The sequence below is a fragment of the Apteryx rowi genome, unplaced genomic scaffold (genome assembly GCF_003343035.1).
Source record: "Apteryx rowi isolate R43461 unplaced genomic scaffold, aptRow1 scaffold_53, whole genome shotgun sequence".
Classification (NCBI taxonomy): domain Eukaryota; kingdom Metazoa; phylum Chordata; class Aves; order Apterygiformes; family Apterygidae; genus Apteryx; species Apteryx rowi.
This window is the reverse complement of record NW_020450794.1, coordinates 171480-184573: the sequence shown is the minus strand read 5'-3', so window position 1 is coordinate 184573 and position 13094 is coordinate 171480. Positions and strand designations below refer to the sequence as shown.

The 13094-nt window shown below is 43.1% G+C and overlaps 1 protein-coding gene across 1 annotated transcript; it reads right to left on the bottom strand.

The window, feature by feature from the left end:
* Positions 1-4213: 4213 nt before the first annotated feature.
* WDR92 (WD repeat domain 92) lies at positions 4214-13088 on the bottom strand. The gene is made up of 8 exons (XM_026080783.1): positions 12734-13088; positions 11452-11552; positions 10254-10384; positions 10045-10146; positions 8246-8361; positions 7731-7865; positions 6127-6224; positions 4214-5122 (listed from the first exon to the last, which is right to left on the bottom strand). Exons 1-8 carry the CDS (start codon positions 13037-13039, stop codon positions 4915-4917), a joined length of 1197 nt encoding a protein of 398 aa, XP_025936568.1. The 5' UTR covers positions 13040-13088; the 3' UTR covers positions 4214-4914.
* Positions 13089-13094: the final 6 nt, after the last annotated feature.

The following is a 13094-nucleotide window of genomic DNA, read 5'->3' as shown; positions in this document are numbered from 1 at the left end:
ATTTTTCTTCTAATCCTGCATTCTTCTGTCATTCCTCTGCTAAATCAGAACATGTTTCTATGAATCCCTAGCAACAGTCCTGTCCTCTGAACCCTGTGGCTGGCACTGGTGTTATTTTGCTTCCTTGCAAACATTCAGCCAACAAGGTAGCATGTTTGCTGTCACCACTGGCTGTGCCACCAAAATAAATTAACATCATTATATTTCATGTGGTAACTTGTTAACTCTCTTCATGTACTTTCATTATAAACTCCTTTGGGCAGCAAATAACTTTTCTGAACTGCACAACTGGATTGCACAAGCAGTAATTATTTATAAATGAATACAGCTCACGTATGAGCTGTTCCACAGGGTAAGTTCTCAAAAGCTGGCACACCGAATTTTTTCCTCAGTCCTTTCTTCTGTCTTACAGTTTTTGTGTTGCTGGTTCTGGTTTTGAATACCTTACATATCATAGCTGGACATCAGAAAAACAGGGAAAATATGCGATGCTTCACCCACCTCAACGGTGCGCTGCACTGCTGCTTCACATACAGAGTTATCACTCTTGCTTTCCTTTGCTTAAAATTCAATCTAGTGGCTAAGCCTTAATTTGTGTGTGTGTACGCGCGCGTGTGCATGTGATGGAAATTATATACTAGCCAAACGTAGGCTACCTTTACAGAAGTCTTGGAGGGCTGCCATCTCTAAGGACCTGTACAATGAAAGTCAAAGTAACTGCACTGATATGAAAGAAGAAGCCCTGATTTGTAATAGCTGGGGATCTGGGCCACACCTGGTAAAAACTATGTGACACATAGCTATATCTTGGCTGTAGTCATGTCCATAAATAGATCCTGCTCCTTCACGAGCATATAGGGATGATTTACACAGGAAACAAGAGATAGCTGCCAAGCAGGTATTATATATTATATGATATATTATATTAAATGTGGTTTCTTGGAGCAGTGCCAAACTTGAAGCACATCTCATTCCCTCCCCCTGGGTTAGGCAGGGGTTTTCCAGAGCGCACCTGGGTGCTGCATCCCTGAGGATTTGGCCCTGTGCATTTCATCTCTGATGCATTATGATTTTATTTAGAACATGCTTTATTTCTACAGCTGCCAGGCTGCAGGGGCAAGGTGCCAGTCTTCAGCAAGAGGGGGAAAGACTATAAATAGAGCAGGCTGGGCTACCACAGGCAGTTTTTGGTCTGCTTAAGTTTCTTGTTTAGCTTAGGAGGAGCAGAAATCTAATCAGGAGGAGTTACAGCACAGCACAGGCATTAGCAACAGCTCTTCTATCCAGCCAGTAACTATCTTTTATTTTTTAGGTACCCAGATACAGCCACCCACCTTTCCTTAACAAGAACAGCACTACCATTCATCTCTGCTATCCTCCAACTCTCTCAGTTTTTTGCAAACTCTCACCGTGCAAACCATCACAAATTTTCATGAAACTAGCTGCTCATGAGGGAAACACATTCCTTCTCAAAACATTCTCAAAACAATAAACAAAATGAACCCCCCAAATTAAGTGGCCAGAGGTAACACAAATTTCATCTTTTTGAGGCTCATGGAGCTTTAAGAAGAGCTGTTTACTAGTTCTTGCTCTAATTTGTATCATCATCACCTAGGCTCACTAGGGGCTATCCCTGGAGTTGTTTGTATAAAGAAGGAACATTGTCGCTGCAGGCCAAATACACAAAAATATCAAGAGCCCAGTCCAGCACTTGAGTTATTTGTTTTCCTCATAGGTATCTGTACTGAGCTTTTTCTTCCCTCACTTTGTGCTTGACTCAGAATATTTACTATTAGAGAAAGAAACCGTATTTCCACAGATTTCTGCTACCTAGCATAGCTTTCAGGGAGTATATTCTATTTACAGCACAAAGCTAATGGAGGTCATCTTTTAGCAGTGCATTTTAGACTCAAAACGGTTGAATTGGTTCTTTGAACTCCACACCCCTGGCTTTTCAAAGAGATCTACAGCCAAGACTGCAGAGCAGTAGTTCCCCCATTTCCTCACCCTCCAGGTCGAACCCCTAAGAGGGACAACATTGAAAATAATTTAAGGACACATTATCTCAGTGTTATGCTATGCGTGCAAGCAGATGGGATTACTTGTGTCAAAAAAAATTGAACACCAAATATTATACTTGCAAGCAAACTATCAAGTCTTAGGGAGACAGCTGGATCTCATAAATCTTTACCTTCTACTAAATAGTCTATGTCCTTTGAAAGAGCACTCGTGGGCCTGTGTACTGTGTGGACCTCTAACATGCTACATAACCTGCCACTTGTTTGCCAAGCCAGAGCAAAACCCGCATGTGCACCTGTGCCACAAAGGAGGTTATAGTGCTGCGTATTTTCGGCAGACAGGCAGACCTCTAGCCTTTGTTCAGGGATCTCAAAATTCTGGGCTCAGCCTCAGTAGCTTTGGTGTGTGCCCACAGCACCGGGGGCCTTTCCCTTACAGAGGCCTGAGCATCCCCATGGCTCCAGCCGGGCCAGGACAACTTCCCACTGTCAAGCCCCCAGATCAGGCATCTCCTTCATGGCAGGAGATTTGTACAAGTCAAACCTAAGAGCTGCTTTACTGGAAGTAAATTTTTCTTATAGCTTCAGACACATACCTGTTTATTACTATCAGTTACAGTTATTGTGCCTTCATCACTGCTGGCACTTGCTGAACCAAGGTTAAAAGACCATAAATTTGAAGGCTAGAGCTGAGTATCACTGGCCTACTAAAACCCATGGACTTCAACAGATGCACTGGGTTCATGGTCTATAGCAATTTTTCTCCTGGCCCCTCTCCCCTACGCAGGGGAGAAATTAATGATTTTTCAGTTCCACAAAGTCTAACAGCCTGCAAGCCTTTTCTGCTCACAGGTGCCTACTACCTTTTTTCCTCAGCAGGTTTAATCAATTAACATACCAAGGAGTTAAAAGGGCAACTGCATCTCACTTGTATTTAGCTTGGATCTTGTCAGATGAGTGGAAGTTACTTCAGTTCAAGGTTTGTCCTCCCTGAGAATATCTGTTGGTTTAATCACTGATGACAGTCATCCTGTGCCAACCACTGGCGTGGCAAAAAGGCAAATACTTTTGAGCCCTGAAACATTCTGTTGAACTTCTGTAATAGAGGACAGAGCTGATTAACAACGCGCAGGCATATTTGAGTCTCACTTCCCTTTTAAGTCTGTGATTTAGCAAGCCCAATACCACTCTTCTGTCACAAGCAGTTATTTGGTGGGGGGGAGGTTGTTTCTAGGCTTAGGGATTGGACACTGTAATTTCTTGTTACAAGTAACAGTAATTGCGTAAAACTTTAGCAACCTCCAGTTTGGATCCATTAGCACAGTCAGACCATTCAACCTGCCTTGCTCACTGGCGTACGACTTGTTGCACCAGAGTACTTGTCAGCTCCCCAGCAAACAGGGGAGGAGACAAATACCTTTGGTAACAAATTTCAGAGCTATTCCCCAATATCTTGAGGTCTCCTCATAGTGACAGGTCTGTGCATTTGCCATCTCTCTCACTACCCATCCAACATCCTGATCTCCACTACCTCCCCCTTAACCCGCTCCCTGGACCCCTACTTGATCTTGGTCCTAATGTTGCCCTTCACCCACAGCTCCTCACATCTCATTTCAGCCCAGTCTCCCTTTCCACTTTCAATAGTCTCTGGCTTCCACACTCCTCCCTCACTTGCCACTTTCCCATACCTTAACTGTCAGCAGCGTCTGGCAGTTTGTTCTTCTTCCTGCATCTTGCTCGGATGCCAGTTGGTGGCAGGACCAGTACAGACGTACAGCCTAGCAGCCTCTCCCTCGGCAGAGCAGAGTGGACCCTGGAAAGCAGACTTGATGCAGCACAGGCAACTCACCTGACTTTGTCAAATACCAGTTCCCCTTTCCAAAGCCAGTGTGCGCTGCAGCCAGTTATGTTTAAATCAGAAAAGAAACACACTGCAGATAGGGGGAATTTCAAAGAGAATTTTGGATACAACTACAGTAACAAACGACTCAATCACATCAGGTTTTGGAGAACCATAGTGAATCTGATAAAGAAAAGACAGTACTTTGACTGCCATATAAAGTTGTTCATGATGGAGATAAATTCTAGTAACTTTTGTTGCAAAATGATGAAGTTTTATCTAAGTACTGCAAACCATTCTTGCAAACCCATACATTCCTTCTCCAGATCTCTAGATGTTTGAATAATATACTTTGTTCATATTAAAATGACACTCCACAGTTTTATTTGTAGAATACCAAGTTACAAACAGTTATAAAAACAACAGAACATAAAAACTTGTTACAAAAACAAACTAAAACAATAAAACAGTGCATTATGCTTAATAGTTTAATTTCAATACCATCTTCAAGAAAAGTTTACTCCATCAAACCTGAATATTTCAGTATTCATTATAGCTTCTATAGTGTATTAAAGAATCTAAGTCACTTTAACAAACATTCTAACTAATACGATCAAGTAAGCACAAGGAATTTCTATGAAGGATCATATAGTAATTTCCATAGCCTAAATGCATATGGACAATACTATTTAGAAAAAAGTCAAACCATTTAACAAGGTGAACATATTTGCACTGTGGTTAAACTGAAAACAAACAATTTAAAATAATTTCTGAACTTACAGGTTGTGATAAAACAAAGGCACATTTCATTTTAATGGAAATTCACATTTCAAGACAGTAGAAGTTTTGTGCCCAGGCAACTTGTTCACGCCATTGCAGCACAATCAAACAACTCTAATGGCATGTTTCTGAACTTTCAATAGAAAGATCTGGCTTCTATTTCTTTAATCCAGTTTTAATAAGGGAGAAATTAAATTAGAAACAGGAGGGTTCTCCCTCCCATATTTACAGACTGCAAATTATATTGCTTTCTCATTGGAAATCCTAGTTTTCCTGTCAAACTTTGTTCAGTTTGGTAACAATCAGTACCCTCACGGTTTGGTCAAATGCACCACAGACACACAGTCCCTTTTTGTCAGGGCTCCAGTCTAGGCTAGAAATCGGCTGCGTTGACAAAGTCACATTCTGCAGGAGGCTGACGGAACCTGCCACCCCCATCTCAGCTCCTTCAGAATCCTTCTTTGAGCGCTGAGCAGGGTATTCACTGGCAATAAGAAAAGTAAAACATGCATTTTAAATTTAATTATACAAACATCATCATCCTTTTCATTTTCAAAAGCCCAAAGAGAAGGGTTTCCTCTATTCTCAAGATAAGACAAGTAAGTATCTTAAGAATAATGAGTCATTATATCCAGCTACATCCACGATGCATTCTTAGTGAATATTTAATGATGCAGTTCATCACTGTTCACAGAATCCAATGAGGTGAGAGATTTGCAGAGACAAACAGTCTGGACCTGACGGATCTCGCTCACAGTCATATTGTACGCATGGGCAGTGTACACAGCTCTTGTACAGTCCTTAGATCTCGCACACTCCGGCATGGAGGAATGGACTGGGAATATGATGAAGTCCCACTTCGTTCAGAATTAGCCCTTCAGTACGAAAGCATTATGAACAGTGGACACAATGAGGCAGGGAGTTTTGAATCCTGACACCTCTCTCCCATACCTCCATATTTTTCAACTGTTTGACTTTCACCACAGGCAAGAAAATTGCATCTCAGCTATCCGTATGAAACGTAAGGGTAATAGTGACCTATTTCACTGCATTATGATGATTAAATTATTTTAGCATGGAATTGAGAAGATGTAAAGATAAGAATTATTATAGGCTTGGCTTTTAATATTTTTCTCAGCCATAACTGCTACCATGCAAGAATTTTAAGAAATCCATTTTCTTCCATTTATCAGCCTGTTAACTGAGAATATAATTGGATCTCGATTACGTTAAGATAAGTGACAGGGGCACAATTCACCTATGCTGTCGTCAATCACATTCTTTTAGGGATTAATTCAGGCTTCAACATCCAGTACTGACATAGAAATCACTTTTCTACTGTATTTGTAAACAGTAATTTTAACTAGATAATCTGAGCTTGGAAGCAGGACCCACTCATTGTTTTCAGGAATTGCTTCTTTCTTAAAACAATACATGGTTGTTTTGGTTTCTTATTTCCCTTCTGTAAAATGGAGAGTGATCACTTACTATTTCCAGAGATGAAGGCTCCCAGCTCCTCCACTCGTCACAAATATATCTCTGTTCTGTGGGAGGTGCCGAACTTGCCACACGGTAGATTTGTGAGCCTAATAAAAAACAGCATTGTATGGAAGTCAGTTACAAATTAGCTTCATGAGAAAGGATGCAGGATCTTAAACTGCAACCACTTGTGTGAACAGAATCCAGCCTTCTGGTGGTGAACCACATCCATTCTGAGATACCTTCCCTTCCTCCTGCCTTACAGCCTGCTGCCGCGGGAGCAGCCAGTTCCCACCCGGGGGGGTCAGGTCAGGCCTCCAGCGCACCCCGTCCTCCGCAGGGACAAAGCGGCAGCCCTGCCGAGGCTACCACTGCTTGATGGAGTCAACCCACGCGCATACTTCAGCTTCATCGGGACTGGCCATGCAAGCAAGGTGAGATAAAGGTGAAGTGGCTGCGTAAACACATACTTTGGAGCTGCTCTGTAACTACAGGATTCCCAGGCTCTTAGGTGATGCAGCCACCACAACATTAATTTCACTATCTCTTAAAATCATTATTGCAAGGGAACATATTACAAACACCATGCAAACACGACAAACACATCAACAAATCAAATATAAATCAAGCCAGGGCACAGAGCAAAATCGCATAGCAACAGAAATGACTTAGGGAAAAACTCCTACACACTTATCCTGACTTAATGCCTATCTGTCTACAAATGTCCAAAAGGAAGTGTTTAAGTGCAACAAATGAATGATAAGAATTTCATTTTCACATTTTGATTATTACAAACTCTAATTCAGTAAATATTTTTGTGTTAACTAATCGAGTTACTTCCAATATCTTATCTACTTTGAACGGTGATGTGGAAAATAGGAATTTCAAGATACTAGGTCGACACCAAGCTTTTTCTAATTTAGGCAGTCCTGGAGAACTTCACTTTTAAAGTTCCTTTTCACTAATCATCAGCAAATCTTTTTCATGGAAAAAACTGCTGCTTTATAAAGAACTTGCACTAACCAACACAGTGGTCATGGATGGAAAAAAAAGGTTATCAAAATTCTCCACACTTAACATCCTCCAGGCCACTAAGTCTCTCTTAAGTCTTTCTCCACTCATTCCCAATATCCCAATCAAGAACTACTTGGTTCTTAAGAAAAAAAATGATTTCTAGAATCATATGAAGTCTAGTCACTGCAGGACAAAAAGCAGTTGCAGAGGACTAACTTTATTTTGGGATACAGTTAAGATTCAAATCTGCGTGCTCATCACAATTTGATATGGCCTCCAATAAACATGACTGCCCAGCCAGGGGCACAACTGAGTGCCCAGAGGTGCAACAGGACCCAAAGACAAGAGAAGCCCAAATATCAGTTTATAAAAGGCAGGAAGGCTGGCTGAATGCTGGCAGTGGGATGCACCAGAGGAGCCCTTTCACTGCTCACACCAGGGGCCACGCCAGCCGTACCACCACGCAGTTCTTGCCCCAGTAACCTGGGCATCTATCAGACATCATATGCAACAGTTTTAAACTTGTAGTGTTTCCAGATGCTTTAGCAGCATATATTCAAAGTTTCTCTCGTAGCAAGGCATTCTCTGACTCCTCATACCTTTTCTGAAACAGAAGCAAAACCTTTGGTCGGATGCTGAGTTCTCATATCAAAAACATGAAACTTTCCCTCCAGTGATGTGGCCACTAGCTTGTTCATATTTACATCCTTCCTGTCAAACTCCACACTGCAAACCTGGAAATACAATAAACACATTCAACCTTGAAATTCAGCCACTGATAAAACATACATCTTTTTTTCAGATTTGTAAATATATAATCTAATCACTGGTCACTTTTACAATGACAATAACAACGTCACCAGCTTGGAAATAACAAGATTCCAGAAGATCATCTAAAACCATGAATCCACCAGAACAGTTTACTCATAAAATACCTCATGCTATCCAGACTTAAGAACTCCAGAGGTACAATTCGCTGAACTTGCAAAAAACAATTCCCTGGTACAAGCCCCGAAGAGAAGTCTTCTGAGCAGATTTTCAATAGACAGTGTCCCTTTAGTTTTTCCATCCTGCATATAAGCTAGAATGAAAACATGTTTGTATGATACATTACCCCATTCTTAATATTAGTCTCCCATCGTAGTGACATGTTTTTTAGGTCAAACAATTTAATGTCCCCGTTGTCGTATCCAGCACATACAACACGTTCCTCTTGATTGTAAGCATTTCCTGGACACAGAGAAAGAACTAATCAGAGTACAGAACCCCCCCTTTAGACTATAAGTTTCAGAAATGCTCAGTCTGCAATTTCAACTTCAAGCAAAACATTACTATTGAAATATTAAGATTTAATGAATGGGTTGGTTTTCAAACTGAAAGGTATAGAAAATATAGCTTCAAAACTGGCAGTCTGTTTCTTTCAACAATATGAACAAAATCCTTATTCCCTGCCAAGTACTGCTGAAATTACAAAGACTACTTCCTCTAGATGCATGCATCCTCCAGAAATACTTGGATTTGTTCACTGATATAAATTCCTGTGTCTGGCAAACAATGCATTACTATGAGTTCAAGTAAACTGCAGCTACCTCTCATCTGAACAAACAAACAAAAATGCTCTAATTTGTAGCAGCAAAAGAGTTAATTTTCTAAAATTAAAATAACTAAAAACTCTGTTCATTGGTAATATTGTATTGGCCTGCACATGCAAAACCAAAAGTGACCCAAAAGCCTGTGGGCTAGGCCAAACTGGCAATTTCACATTAGCACGGGCCAAAGGCAGCTCCAGCAAGAGGGACAGCTGCCTCTTTGCACAGCCCTACTCGCTCTCACAAAGCTCCGCAGACCTGCTCATGAGACCAAGCTGCAGTGGGCAGAACGTGCCTGTCGTAAATCACGCTCCTCAGAGAGGACCACAGGAGCATGGCAGAAAGCAAGTCAGATTCCTTAACCAGCCTCTCAAGCATGAGATGTTCCTGAGATAAGAAGAGTCTTCTGCAGACAGACTTGGGGGGAGGCCCTGGGAATTACCATGGCCATCACTAGACACACACCAAAGCCAGGCTCCAAAAACTGCCTCTCAGCTGAGAGGATCAAGGAAGCGCATCAGTGTCTGAAATAAGTTAGCCCTCAGATGAAGAGTACGTAGTTCAGGATAAATCTGGTCTTGGCTCAAGCATCAGTAACTCAAAAGAAAATTAAAGAAAACACAAGGCCACTCTTCTGTCACTCATCAAAACGGAAGACGAAGATGTCAACAGCAGTAAGCATTATAGTTGCACCTTCTTGCCAAGGAACGTCATCCTCCTACGATCAATTTTGTTGTTATAATCCATGCACTTCTCAACAGTGTGTAAAACTTACTCCCTGACTCTGGAGGCAGAAATGGAGCTAATCCAGAAATTCCAGCTTGTGTAGCACACAAGCATCTTGTTCTCGTCAAAGGAAAAATGCTGGGCACACATCAAGCATCTCTGCTCTCTTTAATTAGCTCCTAGCTTCAAGGATTTGCTCTTAATATTAATGCCTGAATGCATTAAAGATGGAACTACGCTACAACAGTGATTGGTTCTCTGTACGCTGTAACAACTGCCCTGCTTCAGGACAACGCAGCTGCAAGTGCTGATTTTACCTTCCAAGGTACAGAAATAAAACCTGCACAGCTTATCAGTGAAATGACTGACCAGAGAAGATAAGAAAATGAGTCCAAACCCAACTATCGCAAAATTTGCTTCTTTTGAAAAAACAACACATTAAAAATGTTTAAATTTGATAATGGTGAAAAGCAAAATCTGCTACTGATATATCCATACAAAATAAGTGTTCCATAACATTGTGAAATACTTTGATGATTGTCAAAGCACAGTCATATTAGAGGGAGAAATAGTTATAATCAGGTTACAGTTTAGTTACCAAATGCTACTGTCCAGCAGTCTCTCTTGCTCTCTCCCTGTACAGGTTCCATATTAGCAACAGGAGTATCTTTCTGTCTCGGGTCCCATACCTTCACAGTTCCTGTAAAAGAAGGACAACGGATTGTCAGCAGACTGTCCCCTGCCACCAAAGCTTACAGACAGCCTTCTTGGAAAAATTGGGAAGACTTTTAGAGTACGCTCACTCACCATCTCGACTGCCAGTCACAATTTCTGGTGCACCTTCCCCAATTCCTAAGCCACCTACACCATCTATACTGTTTATGATTTCCTTATGAGCTTTCACAGAATACACTGGTATTTCAGGAGCTTCTAAATTCCTAGGCAAGAAAGAAAAGAACAGATAATATGGCATTTTCCTTGATACTCAGGATTGGTATAAAAATGAGAGGAAACATAGTATGAACACAACATGTAAGAGCTTGGTTTCACACTGAGAACAAAACATTGGTATCAACATTAAGAACCTATAATCTTTCTTTGATTTCTTCTTTGGCTATTAATTTGGACTGCTCTGAAAGTTTTTGTTCCATTCTAGACTTCCCTTTTTGTCAAGCCACTTGTGGGATCACCACAGCAACCCTCAAGAGCTGGTCTTTGTGTTGGGCTCAAAAGGAATCACACTGCAGATCAAAAATACTCCCGATACCAATTTACTCCCAATAAGGATATAAGACAACCCTGTCCATCCATCCTCCCCCCATCTGACAACTGCTCTTCCAGTTCAAACAAAAGTTGCACCCAGCGTGGATTTTTAGGTTCTTTCCCTCTGGTTCTTGACCTTTGAGAGCCCTTCCTAATTTTATTTTGAGTTTTTAATCCCCTTCCAACTAATAACTAACCAATGTCATTGTTGGTACTCCAACAAAATAGAATCAACAGTTCCTTGCCAAGGGAAATAAAATAAAAAAGTAAGTAGGGTCAAAAAAGTGTTTTTTTTCATATCACTTTAATTTACCTACACAAATTAATCAGGGACCTGAAAAAAAATGTGAAACATCGAGACTAAAAAAATATATGCAATCTAGCCATGAAATTTATGTTGAAAACAATCTCTTACTCATACTCACACACCCATCCAAAAGCCTCTTCTATAGAAAAAAAGTACCTTTTCCTAAAGGAAACTAAAGTTCCTTTAGGAACTTTTACAGATTTCTGTAGCTGAAAATAGAAGATGTAAATTAAACCATTGTGCAGCGTTCTTTTTTATTGTGTAAAAACAGGTGTGTTCCAGTGCATTAGCCAATAAGGCTTGTGACTGGGCCCCAATTAACGCAACACAGATAGCATTTTCTATAAAGAAAGCAAGCCAAATACAGAAACATTCATTCAAACAGAACACGTATAACATCAAATGAAAAAGCTTCAACAGAAAATGTAGTCTTACCATATATTAAGGTTTCCACCAAAATCTCCTGTAGCTAAGTATCTTTGCTGCAGCGATGTAGCACCAAAAGTTCCACATTTTAAAGGTTTGGCCTTTTCAATCTTTTAAAAAAGGATACGCTTTGTGTCAGCACCTCGGAATAATGGACCACAGACTGCAGAAGCAGATTCCTGAAAGCCCACTGGTGGCAGATTTCAGTGAAGCTTTCATAGGATACTCAGCGTCAAATACAATCAGAACACTCCCTATCCAAAGGCAAAATTACATTTTTGTTTTACTTCTTATTGCACAGAAAAGCAGAGAATTCAGCTTAATGGCCTTAACACAAAATCTCTCACCTCAGCTTGCTAATGATACTCGAAGACCAACAGCTCTGCTGTCTCTACTGATTTGCAAATATAATGCAGAGGGAATTGTAGCTCTTCCCAGAGCCCGGCTAGTATGCAGAGAAAGGGATAATTAAGAGATTCTTTCTATTAGTCTGTAATAGTATTGTTTATGTGCCTTCAACGTTTTGTCCCTGCAGAACTGTATTAATGGAGAAAGTTGAGGTCCTTGTGCGCCTGTGGGTCTTTATCTCTCTCTGAGCATCTGAGCCACTGTTGCTCCTGAAGATTAGCGAATCCCCAAGGGCCGGTTTCATTTAAAAACCTGCTGCTCCATGCGTACGCTTAAAAAAGGCCACCACTACGTAAGCGAGTGATGAAACCACCTGCCACCCAAGTCACCAACAAAGCTGCTCCCACCCTTCGCGCTGCCTGCTGGCGTCTAAGCCCGGGGACCCGGGCACGGCGCAGCCGAGGGCCAGGCCGGTCCCCCCCCCCCCCGGCCAAACGTTTGCCTTGCACGAAACCTGGGGCCCCCGCTTCTCCTGCGCCACAAGCCGGGGAAGCAGCTGACGAGCCGCCGCAAGGCTGCCAGCGTTAAGTAAACAGAAGTTACGAGTCGGCTCTTCCCATAGCAACGAAATTAAGGAGCGAACCAACTCCAACACGATGGCTGCGACTCTCCCCGCTGGGCAGCCCCGATGCTCCCGCACAGCCACCTGGGTTCTGCTGCCGTTGGCGGTTTTTTTCTTTTCCCTCGCCAAACCAGAACCAGCATTAGCACCGGCCACAAGCAGCGGGCCAGGAGAGGCCCTAACGACCCCCTCCCAGGCCCATCCGCTTAAGAGGCGCGAACTGAACGCGGGCACAAAGCGGAGCCCCCTCCCCGCCCAGCTCGAGGGGGCGCCAACCGCCCGCCCAACCGCCAACCGCCCGCGGGGCGCGCGCGCGCTCACCTCGCGCAGCAGCGCCAGGCGGCCGCCCTGCAGCTCGTAGAGCTGGAGCACGCCGCAGCCGCGCGGGGCGCTGCCGAGGCAGAGGAGGCGCGCGCTGCGCGGCACCCACTTGCAGTCGAACACGGTGTAGCTCAGCGCCTGCTGCACGCGCGCCGGCGCTGCCGCGGGCACCGCAGGAAGCGGGCGGCCCGGGCGGAAGCGGCTGCTGGGCCCCTTCCGGCGGCCGTTGGGGCCACGTGGGCTCGCGCGGAAGCACCGGGGCGACGGTTGGAGCGCCCGCCCGCCCGCAACGGCTTGCGTCGCCATGGAGACGGAGGCGGCCGGCGCTGCCGCCGCCGAGAGCGGCTTCACGAGCGTCTCG